This window comes from Parus major, chromosome 1A (genome assembly GCF_001522545.3).
Source record: "Parus major isolate Abel chromosome 1A, Parus_major1.1, whole genome shotgun sequence".
In the NCBI taxonomy this organism is placed as follows: Eukaryota; Metazoa; Chordata; class Aves; order Passeriformes; family Paridae; genus Parus; species Parus major.
This window is the reverse complement of record NC_031773.1, coordinates 54,894,620-54,912,402: the sequence shown is the minus strand read 5'-3', so window position 1 is coordinate 54,912,402 and position 17,783 is coordinate 54,894,620. Positions and strand designations below refer to the sequence as shown.

General features: G+C 38.6%; 1 protein-coding gene across 3 annotated transcripts in view; it reads right to left on the bottom strand.

Annotated features, from left to right (window-relative positions):
* FGD4 (FYVE, RhoGEF and PH domain containing 4) overlaps positions 1-17,783 on the bottom strand; it is a 100,312-nt gene that overhangs the window by 69,426 nt on the left and 13,103 nt on the right. Inside the window, exon 1 of one of the 3 annotated variants that reach the window (XM_015628989.3) lies at positions 15,659-15,744. The exons of the other annotated variants lie outside the window; for them this stretch is intronic. Within the exon in view, the coding sequence (XP_015484475.1) occupies positions 15,659-15,680 (22 nt within the window). The 5' untranslated portion in view covers positions 15,681-15,744. Of the gene's footprint in view, positions 1-15,658; positions 15,745-17,783 lie in introns of those variants that run through there. 3 annotated transcript variants of the gene reach the window in all.

The following is a 17,783-nucleotide window of genomic DNA, read 5'->3' as shown; positions in this document are numbered from 1 at the left end:
TATCCTACAGTAACAACCAGAACCAGTAGGAGAGTAAGGAAATGTAGAGAGACCAATTCTACCACAATGAAGTAACTCACAACGTTATGGGTACTCAGTGAGCTTGTCTCCTCCATGCAGATACAGGAAGCTCTCATATTTCATCAATCAAACTTGGAAAGAAAAAAAGGTTGTTATAACTCCAGAACCTGAAGTTAGGCTTTGCAGAGGTAATCTGAGGTACAGAAGGAACAGTGGTGTTTGAGCAGCACTAAATACTACATCATGCTTTAGCCCACTGCATGTGGATAACTTATTAGTGGCAAAGAATGCAGAAAAAAAAATCTTAAAATGCATTTAGCAGATCCCTTTATATAATACACATTGATTCGATTTAAATTCCTCAACAAACTCATCAGGCACCACTCTGCCAGCAGTTTCTGGGGTCTAGAGACACCGGTGCCAGACCCAACCCAAACAAGCACTTTTCTGGGCAACCTGTAACAGTTTCCAGAACAACACCACATTCATTTTACAATAAACCTTGCCTTTCTCTGCCCAGAAGCTCCTTCCACAGGTCAGCTCAGCACAAAACCATCTAAAGAAACCTCATTTTGGAGGGTGTTTGATAAGGCAAACCTGGAGCATGCTCCTTCCATGCCCAGAGCTGACACCTCCACTGACAAGAGGAAGGAAAAGCAGCATCACAAGATTTACTGATAACTGATGAGACAACACCAACAAAACCTAAAAATTCCACCCACTTCCCTGCTAGCTCACACAACACAGTTAGCTTTTTTCCAACCCAAATCTACAGGGCCACTTGAGCCAACAGTAGCTATGTGTTCCACTAGAGCCACCCAAAATACTCCTGGGTTTTATTTTGTTTATATTTCAATGGCTTGGAGATTTCTTTGCAGCCTACCTCCTCCCACAAGAATAAGCAATCAGTTTCACAGCTGGGGGAAAAGAAAAAAAAAAAAAAAAGGAAAAAGGAAAAAGAGGTTTTGCCAGAAATTGCTTAGAAAATTCTGATGAATACTGGAGGTTTTAGTCACAGTTAAGGCTTCCAGGTGGATTCCTAACAAATATATGACACTAGAGGCATACAGCAGGTAATCTCTATTTCAGATTATTTTCTATAAAAGTAATCAGCCTAGTACAGTCTATTGCTATACAGCATTGCTGGCAGCAAGCACCTCATGAAGACTTGTATTATTATTGCTACTAACATATAATGCAACAAAGAGGGATCTTGCAAGGATTTTATTATTTTGCTGCAAGGAAACACAAAAGAATTTTAGCACATGAGTCACTGCACTACCTTGAAAGGTCTAGAATTTTCATAGTTTGCCTTTAATTGCACTTTCTACATGTAAGGATAAGGGGAAAAAAATAAACAGCATAAATCAAGAGACATCTACAAAGAAAGACTCCACATTCTGAGAAATGAGCAAGACTGACACGTGTGCACAGAACTAATAAACTGATTTTGCTTACTAATAAAAATTTTGGAGACACTTTTGAAGTTTTGACTGTCTTTGCACTGGTGAGAAAAATGAGTCAAAACAATGCATTATCAGCAGGGATGAATAATTAACTGCATTTCAAAGTAATACAATATAGTGCAAATGTGTATATATGCACTACAGTGAAATATTTTCCATCCAGTCTGCCTGTACTTACATTTTAAACAGCTAGGATATATTTTATATTTTGATATATATATATCTATAAATACATAGCACTCTAGGAAATGTATTACCTAGACTTTTCTTTTAGGAAAATAAAACCTTTGGCAATGCACTGCAAGGTAATGATGTCAGGGGCACAGACACTCACCCCTTGTCTCCCATCCATAATTTCAAAGATCATCACTATTCTCACTCTGCATGTGACAGAAAAATAGGAAGGAAAGGTCAGGAAAAAGTCAGAAAACAAGTCCAAATTTGAAGACAAGTCCATGGTGTGCAATGAGGAAGGTCACAAGTCTCTATTTTTGCTGCTCATCCAAGCCATGAGAACTCGGTTTAGTGCAACTGCCTTTGGATGTTGGCAGATGACTCAGTCCTCAACAACACCAAGAAACAAACTTTTTTTCTGATATCAGCAGAAAAAATAGATCTAGACCATGGATTCACAGGCTACACAGAATTTTGGTCACAGGCTACTAGGGAAGTCACTGGCCTCCTGCTGATTCCTAATTCTTCATGAGAGATCTATACATGTATCAGCTACAGGCCAGGATGAGAAAAACTGTGTATGTCTTGATTTTCAAATATTTCTGAGACTGTCCCAGAGGACATATATCCACTTCAAAAACAGTGCATAATTAAAGAAAAAAACACACAAAACCAAAAGACAGCTACTTACAGCTACCCATGCCTTATATAGGAATGACTGTACCACAAGCAGAAATCCTTACATTCCAGTAATTTTGTGCAAGTAAACCTACTTGTTTGGCAGGGAATCCATAAACTGGACATAGAATGAGCATTATCAACTCATTCTATGAAACAGGAAGTTCTGAATTTCATAACTTAGTGACATAATTCAGGAAATAAGCAATGAGAAGTATTTCAACACATACTAACAGCAGATTGTGTGAGTGGGCACCTATGTCAAAGGAAATGTGCCTTTAAAATTTTTCTTTAAAAAGAAAAAACTTGTTACACGTCATGATTCGTTTGTCTCGGTGCCATCAAGAATAGTTATTTTCTTTTCCACATTATGAAACCTCTATTCTAATCTCACCTTTAAGGCCTTTTGGGAACATTCACATTTTAAGAAAATAATGAGCAGCTCTGGCAATGCAGAATGTCACTCTATAGAGGAGTGGTCCTGTCTTTTAGTTTGTTAAGAACTAGAATAAATAGAACATGAATAAATTCAGAGGAAGTATTTCTGTAAGTTACTTCCACTTGTAGCCTCACTATTCTTTCTACAGTAATAAACTGTCCAGTAGTGAGTTATTATTTTCCTGTAGCACGAAACTTGTAAACAAGACAAGTCTTGTAATTTGCTCCTCCATTTTTGCTTCTCATCCTTGTGTTCCATATACCCAGCTTCAGCAGGAGGCCTCCAACCCTTCTACTGCTACACATTTGCACCATGCAAAATTCAGCAGAAACAAGCAGGCCCTGACTGCCAAAAGCTCCTGACTCCTTTCTGCATGGACTGTCATATTATTGAGATGGTATGAGAGAATTTCCACCATGCTTCAATTAAAAACAAAAAAAACGAACCCAACCAACCAAAAAAAAAAACCTCTCTTAAGATAAAATCTCATAGCATGAGACATGGATGAATGGATGATGCTGGCAGCTTTCAAGCTAGCTGGACACTCAATTGTCACAGCACCCATCCATGCAGCTTCTTAAGTCCATTCCTCAATTTAAAACCAAGAAGAACTAAGAGTTCTAACAAAAAGGGGAATATGTGTCTACTGTACTATTGCTTCAAGAAGTGTGAGAACTTACATATCAGAAAATTGATATTTAATGGTCAATAGGAGTTCTATAAATACACAAACAGAAGACATAACAGGTGACTACATGATCCAACACACAGCACTGAAGCATAATTGGCATGTCTAATCCATCCTGGGAAGATAAATATGTGAAAACTACATCATCAGAAACATGCACTATACCTCTCTCAGGTTAATATAAGAGAAAGAAGAATACAGTACTTTTTAATGGTTCTACAGCAGAAAGCTGTCTGATGCCACCAGTGTAAAACAACCACTCTCATTTTCTCCTAACTACCAGCAGGGCAAAGATCCTCATCATTCCCAGGAAAAAATAGAGTTTAAACATCATCATCTCTCAATACTGTCCCCTATTTCACCCAGAAACCCTTCTGACCCTTTCATTCAAGCTCTGAATCTATAATTTGAAAGCTCAGTATGAATTATAATAATCTTTTTGGTCATATTACTTCCTGCAACTTTAACATGAGAAACATTAAATTTTCACACTCTTTCTTCCCAAAATTTCAGGTTATAAAAGGAAGTGATAGCTCAACAGAAATTAATGAAAGAAAAATTGTGGGTTTCAGAGTTTGTGGTTTGCAGAGTTACCTTTGACTTCAGAGCTGTAACCATTAGGAGTGATTGCTGTCATCAACAGGAAAACAGCTGCATCCAACAGTCTGCAAAGAGCACTCACTCATCTGGACTACAGTTATTTAGGGTTCAGTAGCATTATGCCATATATTACATTGATATTTATCTAAATTCATGTCATTTTATTTAAGCTTCCATTAAGATTTTTATGACAAACAATTAAGGTTGCATTATAAGACTGTTAATTTTTTTTTTTTTTTTTTGGGTCTTGAAATAGTCTATTTCCCTTGCTTCAGTAAATTGTAAGGCAATCCCACACTATCATGGGACACAACATAGGAAAATCTGTAGTCTATCAGGTTTCAGATTCAGCTATTAATCAATCCCTCTAGTCCCTAACAAGTAAAAACTTTAGTAAGTTGTGACATTCATACCTGGAAGCTACAAAATGAAGACAAGGCACCGGAGAAAAGATTTTCAGTTCAGTCCTACACGATCCAGAACAACCAATGTCCAAAATGCATCCACTCCCCAACTCAGAAGAAATCACATTCAAATTCAAGACACGCATTTGTCACAGCAAAGACATCTACGTTTGTGATTTATCAGAAGTGATGTTAAAAATGGACATAAATACTCCAGCTGACTCAACACAGCACAGCAGCAGTGGATGATTGCCAAACTGACCTCAAGTACGTTCCTCTGAACACAACATACATCCTGTACGTCCGCCACCTCCCTCTAAAGCAGCAGCTGGCTGCTAGAAACACCTATGTTTCCTATTCAGTGGAGAGGCTGTTCAATATTTTATTCTAAAAGGGAAAATTCATCCATTTTGTTTTCACAAAGAGCTTGAGAAACACTAAAGATACAGATATAAGAGATTCCAGTCACAATTATTTAGACTATAAGGACACTCTGAACCACAAGAAGCCTTACAGTCTTCCTCAGTGATCTCTCTGGGGATTTGAGGGATTATGATGCTTAGATTTGGAAGCAGAAATATCTGAGAAGTTCTTTTGGGATATAGAGGAAGCCTACGTATGAAGTGCAGTACATGATGGTAACATTTGTTTTTTTCTCTCTCCTCTTTGACAGCAAGGATCTCCACTGAATGCTGATTTAGGAAGGCTACCAACCTCTAACCCAAAATAAGCAGAAGTCTTATGTGTGTTCAGAGAAATGTTTCCATGTTCACACTATGGTCTCTCCCATTTCCAGGAATATAACAGAACAATAGCTATGTTTGATTATATTCAAAAAACTTTTATTTTTAAATAAACAACCAAAAATAATGAGTATTTTGGGGTTTGACTTTATTGCTCATACACTGCATCACAGCAAAGGGACAAAGCTTCAGACATTCTAGAAACAGTAGCTTAGCAGAATTTTACCCTCATCTACTCAATATCCAGTTTCAGTAGAGCAGCAAATAGGAAAAAGAGTGCTAACTCCTTGAAACAGGAAATTTGATAACAAAACTGAAACTCCTCCTGTCCGATCCATAATTTGGCTCAGATTTGCAAGCAAGAAAGCAGAAGAGGAGCTGCTAGAGAACACTGACATGCACATAAGCACAGAAGATTTTTAGTATCAGAGAAGGTGAGAATATTGGGGGGCGGTGTGCTGGTGGTGAGGCTGTTTGGCTGGTTGGTTTGAAGTCTATAAACAAGTCAGGCCCTGCAGAGTTATTATTAATCATGATCAAATCACATCAGGTTGTCAACATCTGATTGCCCTTACACTTGTACATTCTGTCCGTGTCCCTCTGAATTAAAATGGTAAAATATTAATCAGCAGTGGCAGCACACAAGATATTTTCATGCAGCAGGAGTCAAATAAAGTGGAAATTACTCACAGAGCTAAACAAGAACAAAAGCTCTTTACTCTAAGCTTGCTTTGTGCCAAAATCTTCATGCTATCCATATCGTTATTCAGCCAGTGGGCACTGGATTTTCTTTTCTAAATTTTCTTTTAAAGAAATGTTTAGATGAGCAATGCCATAAAAGAAAAAAAAAGCACACGTACAAACAAAAAAAGATTCACACTTTAATATGGGTCCCTCTCCCTTTCCTGCAGATTCTGAACAGCTGCCCAGCATTTTGCCAAGTCCCACATGCACCCATGACTCTGACTCACCATTCTAGTCTGCAAGCACTGCTACTTATTCTTTAGTTGCTTCCTAATCTTTTTATGGTTTAGGGCATCCTCAGGATGACTCTGAAATGAGTTGCACACAGAAGGACATGCTGAAGCCAGAACAGCTCTGTGTACATTTACACCTTTAAAAATTAAAAATAATGGAGGTCTTTACAAACCACACAAAAAAAAACAGTAACCAAACAAACAAACAAAAAACAACCCACCAACCAAACAACAGTTCAATTTTGCTTCCTCCAAGGATTTCTCTGACCTCCTCTGTACAGGGCTTGAACATCTTCATTGTCTTGCAACATGTCCAAGGTATTTGTCAGAATATTTTGTTAAGCCTTTCTATCAACTACCATGACTGACATGAGACTTTGGGGAAGGAGTGGAGGTGGGGGTGAAAATGGCTTTTTACCTCTTCCAGAGCTGAAACTATTCATATGAATGATGATATTCTCATAAGACTTTCAAAGCAGATGCATGAAGCTGGGAAATCAATTCAAAATCAAGGAAATAAATACCCAGCTACAACAGGCATATATTTGCTGCTCCACCTTGAGGAATACATTTTCGTAAGATTTGGAACCTAGATCTCATTATCACCTTATCTGTTGTTTTTATTATGTACCTGAACTCTTAGAAGGAAAAATGAAAAATTACTATTCAAGAATAAATTCTATCTTAAGTCAATGGTTCCTTCAGGACAGAAGCTCACAGGAACTTAAAAAATGAGGAAGATGTCTCAAGATATGCTATCACATATTATATGATATATTCATTGAGAATATAACTTAAGTTCTTTCAGCTATGGAGCTGAACTAGAGGAAGCAGGAATCACAACCAAAACGTGATTTCTTTTGCTATCCAAGACAAAGCAGTTTGTGCATATTTTTCTCCTTCAGGAGGCAAATCAACTACTTTATTTGCCTTACAAAGAACGGCAGCCAACAACAAAGATTGTTTCAGCAGGCCCATGCTTTGGGCCATTTATATTTCCAGTGAAACAGCCAGGCATCTAAACTCTTACAGGAACACTTGCAGATCACAACAGGCAATCTAACAAGTGTTGTCAGACCCCCTCTGGGTCAAGCTGCACTCCACTCATGCAGTAGTTTAGTTTTGAAGGAATCACAGAAAGGTTTGGGGTGGAAGAAACACCCAGTTCCACCCCCCTGCCATGGACACAGACACCTCTCACTACGCCAGATTGATCAGAGCCCCATCCAGCCTGGCCTTGAACGCTTCCAGGGATGGGCCATCCACAGCTTCTCTCTGCAGCCTTTCTCAGTGTCTCTTCACACTCACAGTAAAGAACTTCCTCTTAATATCCACCTAAACTGGAAGCAATACTCCAGGTGTAGTCTGACCACTAACAGGCTCACTTTACAGGACCCAACACAGCTGGTGCACAAAGGCACATTATTGTCTCATAAGCTTCCCATAACTGCATTGCTCTCCAAGCACCAGCTTCTGCTATTGCACAGAGATTTTTCTAACAGGGACAGTAAAACTTTATTTTGCCCATAATGAACTGCATGGAGTTCCTCTCAATCCATTTTTCCAGTCTGACAAAGCCCTTGCGAAAAGCATCCCTGCCCTACCCACATCAATGCTCTCTCTCCGTGCAATACCACCCCCAAACTTACTGAGGATGCTCTGCTTTCCATTGTCCAGGCAGTTCACAGCAGGATGGAACAGTACCAATGTCAGGGTTAACACAGGGAAAAGGAATTCCTTTTCTTTCCCTGTCTGCCATTTGGCTGGCCTATCAATTGACCAGTGTCTTGCAAAGGACTACTGAAAGTGCTTTGGGAGCCAAAGCCACCTCCAGAATCAGTCTGACCATGTTGTCCATACCCAAAGGGCAAACATAAGTACAACATCATAAGGTGGCTTCTCCTCTAAGCTCAAATACCAGTTTACCTCTGGGCAAATTGCTTTGCTTAGAGCATAATTTAAAGTACAAAAATCTCATCAGTAACTGTTAGTCATTATCTGTCTCCATCTGCTACATTTCAAGTGTTTTAAGTTCTTCCCTGTCCTGAACTGTTTGTGTACATGACAGAAAGAAAACATAAACAAAGAGACAAGAAGAACTTTGCCAATCTGTTCTGGTGGGTTGCTTTCCCAAGGGTCCTTTGAAGAGCTTTTGAGTTCAGTAACTTCATAGAATGGAAAGAATGTTTACATTTTTGGTGTATGAAGGCATGGCACAACTATTTGTATAAAAAATAAATGGATATAATAAATGTCAGAGTAACATGTTAGGTTTGGGTTCTTTGGCCTTTATTCCAAGAGAGGCAGGGAAAAAGAAGGAAAAAAAATAATAGCAATATCAATTTATCATTATTCAGAGAGAAAAAGTTTGCAGATAACTTCCATAGATGAAGTGCAGCACCACCTTGGACCTCAGCTAAAGTCATATGCAAACTGGTGACACATATGGCACCCCAGGGAATTTAGAAACCAACAATAAGAACAGCTGCTAAAATATCCCTTCAAACAATGCAGTCCATACCATGGAAAAAACCCAATTTCGACTCTTTTTCACTCATCTAGAATTTTTACTTTTAGCCTACTATTAAATCTGTCACTGTTTATTTAGGGTGGGGAGTTATAGCTTGCAGGAGTACTCTGGGGCAATAGAGAGATGGAGTTTAGATGAGAGATTAAGTTTAGACAAGAGATCATAAATTATCAAGAAGACACCACAGAAAATGTGTAAAGTTAGTTTAATAAACCTTTCCATTCAGAAAGGTGGCTTCACCTTCTATGAGATAAATGAGCTCCATTAGAAACTAGGACACATTACTCCTTTTCAAAGAAGAAAATTCACTGTCACCACTGTGTCCTTCTCACATTCAAGTGCAAAACCAATTTAGAGATATTTGCATTTGTCACAGAGATGCTTTGAAAGAAAAGAGGAAAAGAAACAAAACCAAAAACAAACAAACAGAAAACTATTAATGAAGAAACTTGAGAAATATGGTAATCCAAACAGGAAACAATGATGGAATTACAATGATATCCTGCATGGATAACTTGAAACATAAAAAATTCCTATGGCAAGCTACCGAATTGCTTCAAGAAATCTAAGTTCAAAATCTTTGTCTCTACAATGAGTTTTTTCCTCAACATATTCCTCAATTCCCTGTGCAGACTTCTGTGTGCATAACCCCAGCATTAATAATCCCCCTGACTATGAACACAGGAGGAGGAAACAATCATTAATTACTTGAGGTTGTGCAGATATTTATAAGGCAAGAAAAATGAACATGCAGTTCTTGACGGCACCCATGGTGGTTTTAGGCTGTCCCATGTGAGGGGGAAAAAAAAAAAGGACTCAGGGATCAAAATAAAAATCAGACTTTGTTCTAATGCAGGGTGGAGGAAACTGCTTTCCCATTAGAGGACAAATAAATATCACCAACTGCCTGACACAAAAGGGAAGAGGAAAACAACAGGAAAACTTGCCAGCTGGGGAAAGCGGTAATCAGCTGCCAAGGATCATTTTAGGGCTGCAGCTGCTGGTCTCTGCCAAGTTTAAAGAGTTAGCTGTTCTAAAAGTATATTTGAAAAATGCCACTAGGGAGTTTAAATACTGACCTTGTATGGAAAAATTCCACTGAGAAGACAGCAAATTTCCAGGATCCCGGGAATTTTGTTAAGAGTCATCTCATGATTTCCCAGGTTCGGCATCAAAAGAGCTATTCCAAAAATGCAACCAATGTTGCTTTTTTCCCCACTCACATCCCTACCCACAGGGTTGCCAGTCTCCCATGTGCCTGTCTGGATTTAGTTCTGCACATCCCACTCCAAAGGGAGCAACTTCTAGACTGAGAATGTTGCTACTACTATATCATCACTAATCTATTTTTACTGGGTGATGCACGGGGCTTCTGGGAAGACAGCAGATATAACATTTCTCTCGGTATTTTAAGATTATTCATGTACAGGGCTCTCAGCAATACTATTTGTTGATATTTTAGAGAAGCACTGCTGATAAGCTCACAAGTATTTTAGGACTTAAAAGGGCCAAATTAGTGAAAAACCTAACCAAACAAACAAACAAAAAAAAAAAAAGAAAAAAGCAGCAAGGTTTTCCTCATATAACAGTGTGCTTTAAACTAAACTACTTTTTCCAGATTACTCTTTTTTTGAGAGAAAAACCTGTCTGTATGGCACAGCACTGATATCAAGAGACGTGAAGGATGATCCAATCCCCTTTGTGATATTTCTGAGAGTTTAAGAGAAACCCCCTCAAACAGGTTAGGAAGGAAGAAGTGATGAAAAGGTGCACAAACCAACAAAAGAAGTGATTCATTATATAACATCTGCACTTAGGTCTCAAGCATATCACATAGAATATCAGCTGGAAAAAGCATAGCAAAGACAGGTGCAGGAAGAAACCCAGATCCATAAGCACAGTGTCACATCCTTTAGCACCCCCACAATCAGCTGACATTTATTTTAGCCACTCAAGACAACAAGGAAACATTTATTCCAGATTACAAATTTCTAGGAGAAATTCTGCTATCATTTCTCTTGAATCAGAAGCAACCAAATGACCTAAAATTTCCCACTTTTGAGGGAGGAGGCAGATGCAATTTTGTTCCTCTGTAGTAACAAGGGTGAGCAGCACCCAATGTGTGTGGGGAGCTACTCTGCACTGCAAGTGATAATTTGCCAAAGACTAGATTACTATCATCTGGTGTTGTTATAAAAGTTTAAATACCTATGTAGGAAGCATAACAAAAAGCAGGAGCCACTGGAAACCACAAACATTATACTAAATAAAGGGCAAAATTATACTGGAACCTGGCAGCTCATTATTTTGTAGTATTCCCCTCCACCATTATCCCGACAGCAACAATTCAATCATGGTTATTGTGTTTCACTGCTGCTTCAGAGCAATCAGCATGGATGTTACTTTCAGTGACAGATAAATCTCTAAGGCAGTATAAACTCTCAGATAAAAAAGTAGCCAGACAACCATTTACTGTCCTATTTATGGAACAAACTGGTCCATGAAACAGGAACCTCAATATCCTACTTCAGCCTCAAAAGTCTTATCAAAGGACACAGGGGAGAGAGAAACTAAAGACAGAATAGGACACCAAAAGATACTTTCTATAGGTACAGAGTGGCTTGACTACATTCAAGAGAAATTAAAAAATAATAATAATAAAATTAACATTCACACTGCAGAAGTCAGTTAAAAAGTACCTTTTTAACAAAAGATTATTTTTTGAGAGAAAAATTACCCTTTCCGCTGTACTAATACGTATACAACAATGATATTTAAAAGTTCAAGTGTCAAGATGTATAAAAGTGCAAAGGAAGTTTATCAAGTTTACAATTGTCTATCAGATACTCACTGTATCTTCCAGAGGTGTGAAGATAAGAATACATAACATTCAAGAGAAAGACAGAAGTTTTAAAAATAAACCTAATTCCAGACGCTGCCACTCTTACCAGTTTCATTTTGACTTGATTTTAGAGACATAAAGTACTGATGAGGAATACTTGCTTTTTCTTTTACTTTTTTATTTTTTGTTTAAAAATGGACACAAGTTTTAGGAAAAAAATCCCAAGCTATTCTCTGAGATATCTGGTGGGAACCTGCACTACATAAGGACTGTATTTCATTAAATTTGATTCTCACTGCAGTTACAGTGCTGTGTATCACGGCCTTTATGTTCCACAGATCTTACAGTTATAGTGCAGTCTGATTAAAAAAATATATATATAATTTCCATGAGCTATTTCTAGGCAATGTCAGGATCCTAAAGACAAAAATTCACAGGAAGATCACATATCAAGGCAGTAGAGAAAAGAGCACAGGGCTAGGACTTCTTGAACTGTGGCAGATATCTCAAAAGGACTTCCAAGAGTCCCAAGAGACCAGGAGAGAACAGAAACTTTTGAGCCAGAAAGTACCTGCAGAAAGCCATGTATGGCCAGCTCAGATCATGGAGGATATCAGAAGGAAAACAGAATTAAGAGTAAAAAGGAGCTCATGACAGAACCACCTTAGCAGACTGAAGTTGGCAGAAAAGGTGTCTCTGGGAGAACCTGCGAGACATCAGCTGCACAGGAGCAGCCAGCTGCCCTCCTACATCAGCCTCCCCTGCAACAGCAGAGGCTGACTATGGAAACCGAACCATGGTGAGTCTAAAACCCAGACAAGCTTGTCATATATCCCCAGCAGGTGTAAATTACAGTTCTCTGACTGTAGTTGGCTTGGTTTGTCTTGGCTACTTTAGACATACGAGAAGGAGCTTAGGAAGATGGGAAGGTTGTTTTTTTTCAAACGTGTGACAAACACTTCATGTAGAAACAGAAAGTGCAGCAGTCATCTGTGCTTTGTTATTTTGGATTTACAAAACCAGAACTGCACTCTCCCACCCCAGCCTGGCTTCTGTAAAATTTACAGAACTGAAATGAGCAACATTACTTTAATATACTTTCTTCTAAAATGAAAATTCTAAATTGAATTCTAAATGAATTCTAAAATGAAAATGGTATTTCATACACAGAATATCAGCTCTGTACTCTGTGTTTGCAGAACTCCTACAGTGACACAAATGTCTTGTTTAAAGCATTGTTTTCTTCCCTCCTTGCTTCAAACCACACACAGCTCCATTGAAAGAGAGGGACTTCATGGTTCCAGCAAGACAGCAGAGAGGAAACATCTAAATAAGGCTTTTCATCTGTCAAAAAGTACAGATAGACCAGTATAGTTAATTCTTTAGTCATGTAAGATTTGTGCTTTGAGGTTATGCTTTCCCAAACAAGACCCCATCTACACTTCAAGTACAGCGAGCAGATTTACCGAAAAGAGAACAAGTGGAAAAGTAAGTCTGAACAGTAGCATTCAATTTTGCTGGTGTTCAGTGTACTCAAGAGCTTGACTTCCTGCCATTTTTACTCTCCCCAGATGTACCACTATAAAAGACACTGCCTTTCCTAGGGCTCTGGCCAGAAGACTTAACTCTCTATCTCTGAGCACAGCAGTGATATTTGAAGTGGGCTCCACATTTAGATCCCACCACACGGAGTTTAGTGCAGAAAATGAAAAGGACTCTGAACACCAGTACATAACTCATCTGCAAAGAAAACCATTGCTAAACAGAGGTCAACAAGTGGTTTCAATATACCACCAAGTAAATCCCACTCAGATTTATGTGGCCATCTTGCAAACACCATGGCAGAGAAGTTTCAAATGTCCATTGGATTAGGATGGCAATCTAAAACCCACCACCAGCACCAGTGGTCTGTCACTGATCATTCTGCAACTCCCAAGTTAAAGCAGTTCTGATAGAAGTCACTTCCAAAAAGACTTTTCCATTACAAGAGTAGTAGGATATTAAGTGTTCATTGTTCCCAATATTAATTGAGAAATAAAATATTTTCCATAACTAAAGCATTTTTAAAGGAGAAGTTGATTCATAGAGGTCAGTGCAGGCTTCCAAGTGGTAGATTCAGGAGCCATGAACATTGTGAGCCCAGGAGTCAGCAGAAGGAAGGAATGTTTTACTTTATGCAAAGCAGCTCTGAGTGCTGTGAGATATCAGGAACTCACCCAGCATGTTTATAGAGTGCTGTAAGAGCTTCTGAGAACAGCCTTGATCACTACCAAATCATGTTAATGAGCATAAAAAGCATGATAAATTGAAGAATTGGGGGGGGGGGGGGGGGGGATTGTACTTGTTTTTCCTTCATGTGGCAACATACCTACATGAACAAAATTTGTTAAAGCAATGTACTAACATTTCACAGGAGAATTCCCAAAAGTTCTCCCTTTTCATTTACCTTGCTCTGAAAGGAAATAAGTGGTAGTTTTCCCTTTTCATGGGAAAATGAGCAGCTCTCCATCTTTGGTACTTTCTTCTGTAATTGTGGAACTAAATAGCATAGCGGAGACCTCAGTGACACGTTCTTCATCTTGAGCCAGATTTAGACCAGCCTTGAAAGAAATGCCACGCAGAGACTCATTTTCTAACAGAGCCCCCTTTCTCCATCTTTGATCCTCACAAACTCGCTCTGACAGCTACAATATAGGAGAGACCACCACAAGCTGGCTATTCTCATCACCTCTGAGAAGCTGGCACCCCGGGAAACAGGCAGGAAAACAGTTCATGGGAACAGCACAAATAAAGGAGTGGGCAAAATGGAAATTCAAGGGCAGTGACACGCCTGGCCACCACACAGCCATGTCATACAGCTAATGGAATTACGTGGCAGCAGTCTTTCCCAGAGAAGTAAATCACTGAAACATTTCTGAAGCTTGTCTGCCAAACACCTCATATTTCATTTATTATCCTTTCACAGCAGTAACTTGTGCACAGACTAAATTTCCCTCATTCAAGTTATGCACAAACCCTTTAGACTGATCTATTAACAAAAATGAAAGTCCCATTTAAAAAAATAGAGAAATTGTCCTTAAAAGGCTTCTATTGGAGCTTGTAAATCCCACCAAAACCCCTTGTAATTGCAGACACACATTATGTACCCGTACACCTTGCAGTCCCATTTCATTTTTTTTTAACTCTTTCCAGCACTTTTGGAAAATAGGTTATTTACTCTTAAAGGAAGCATGTCCATTATTCCATGGATGAGCAGAGAGGCTGCTGCAGCAGGTCAATAAGGCACTGCAGGAAGGGCAGCGCTGCTCTGCTCCCCCTTCAAAGACAGATCACAAGCACTGCCTTCATTAACAAGTATTGACTAGCCTCTCTAATTACTGCATTCTAGACCTTGCATTTTCACTGCAGCACAAACCTCAGCTGTCCACAGAAGCCATTTGCTCAGCTTACATTTAGCTTTTACTGACAATTTCACATGCTGAAAAGGGGCAGAAACCACTTTTTTTTAATACATAGGCACTTCTGGGCTTCTGAAAATAGTTAAAATACCTAGAAATGTACTTACACATATTAATCCACCAAATTACATACTGTTGGTTTACTTGTCTAAAGTTAGAAATAAAATCCAAAATTCAGACTCGTACATTAATGAAGTGGTTTTCAGAAGAGCTCAATCTCAATACCTCAGAAAAACAGGATATTTAGTTGTTACATATTTATGTAATATCCTGGCTGCAGAATGGAAAACTTCCAACTTGTTCTCACAATTCTCTGGCTAACCCCACTGAGTAATACCTCTGCTTTTCCTATGCATAATTTAGAAAAAGACAATCAATCCCAATTAACTGCAGGCAGGAATTTAATTCTGAATCACACTGTTGGAAGAATAGAATACTGCTTTTCTATTCCTCCCCCCTTTCTTTTTGTCCTTCAGTGTTTCTCAGTAAACAAATCCCTGATTACTTTTTCACTTAAATATTTGCTGAATTAAGTATTTGCCTTAAGGAAAGAAGCTCTATGGAAAATGATGACCTCCAAACCCTACCCTGTTTTTTCTGAAGGATTCTTGTCTACATACAGGAATTTATTTACTTACCAGTGAAGACATCTGTGAGCATTTGGTAAGAAATTAGAGATACACATTTTCTCCTTAGGTCAAAAGATATTCTTTTTCCACCAGGCTGACTTTGTGCTGTATCCTCAGAGCCACCACCCAAGGTGACTGCACAACCTATACACTGAAGGGCTCGCAGTCTCTTTCACTTCCTTTTGTGGTTTTCAAGGCCAAAACGAGAGGGAGAGTTGTTTTTTTCCACCAGAATATTGCACTCTTCAGTTATTTTATGAATATGTGAAAATGTTTTTAAAGCGAGAGCTTTATTCTTATCTGTGGGTGCAGAGAAAGATGGCAAGACCCCACACAAGCTCACAACACCTCAGCTTCATGCTTGCTGTTTTCCCTGCATGCATAACCTCCTCCACAGAGCAGATGCTTCAGTGAACAGTAAAACTCTACCCAGACAAATGGAAAGCACAGTACTGTGGCTACCAGAGGAATATGCTGTTAAACTGCACTCATCATTCCCTGCAGAGCACCATCACTGCCTGCTGAGCATTCCCTATCCTTTCTGCAGGAAAGGGTGAGCTGACACCAATACAAAGTGGGGTTTTTGTCACCCATACCTGATCCTTGCTGGTTTATCTGTAAAACAAGGCGCCTACATTGAAAACACTTACTAGACAGTCATAAATACACTTCATTTTATTCCAGATATTTGGTAGAAGGAAGAAGTAATTTTGCTTTGGAGATCCAGGACACAAAGAAAGCTCAGCTTATAGCAGTTGCTTCTTAGTTTTGCAAGTGTAGTAATGAGCTTGTATAAACCAGTATTGGAATAGTCCTGCCACTGAAACATCCTGCATTCATTTCACACTGGGTCAGTGTTTTGAAGGATGTCTCTTCACAACACTGCTCTCAAAGCAATCTCAGTATCAGCAGAGCAGACCAAAAGCAATAATCTGAAAAGTAGTTCCTGTTTCTCTAATAGTCTGTGGTGTAAAAACACCTAAAAATACAGAAACATCACCTGCAATCTTCTGCTCCACAGTCCTTTCCACTGGTTTATACAGCAATACAAAGCTTTAATAATAATTTGTCCAATAAGATTGAGATATCAATCAAATAAAACATAGTAGCTGCCTCCTCTTTTTGAAAGGAAATGGAATTCTGATCCTTCTTTTGCAGACAATTCTGAAGGTAAAACTATACTTATCACACAGACTAAGATAAATAGGTCAAAAATATTTTATCAAAGGAAATACTTTCAAATCCTTTGAAGGCTTATGATTTGCTCCTGAGATGAAAAATACATATACACATGAGAACATTACAAATGAAAACATGATGGGTTTGGAAAAAGATGTTGTAAAGAGCCTCAATCCATTCAAAACTGTATTACTTGCTATACAGGGCTGCTTGAAAATAAAATAAAAATGTACAAAAATTTACTAAATTTGGGACATGATACAGTACAGGATCCAGTGTTTTGGCTTAGAATTTGATAAAACAATCCTAGAAATCATTTGTTTTTATTTAGATGGAAACACACTTGACAAGTACATCTGCTTCACATGTCCAAAGGACTACAGCAAATAACTTGTATGTCATTTCCTATCATGCAGCTCAGTCACAAAGAGGAGAGACAGGAAAGAAAGCTGCTGAGGCAAATTCTGCCAACCATCAGCAGAGTCACTAAGGGATTCAGAGAGGCATTCAACAAGCTCTTTGAACAGTCTCTGAAGGTGAAGTGTCAAGTTGCACAGACACTGGGAAAATGAGTACATCTGCACTTACTTTGGGGTTTTTTTTGTTTGTTTGTTTGTTTTTTTGGGTTTTTTTTAAAAGCATCTATTGCCATGGAAGCAGAAAGCAAAAGTGAGTCTTAGAAAGGTTTCACTACCCAGCATAAGCAACCACACCGCAGATATGAAAAGCATAGTGCAGGAATTACAGCAAAACCACTAAAAGGTTAAGGATATTTTACCTTTATCCATTTCCATAGGCAATTTATCCTCAATTCCAAATTTTCATCATTGATCTCCAGCTCACAATTAGCCACTCTCAAAGAAAGAAATACACACGTAAATTGCTGTTTTCATACTAGACTTTGAAATAAGGATGGAAAACTATCATGGTGAGCTATTGCTAATTGTAACCATTT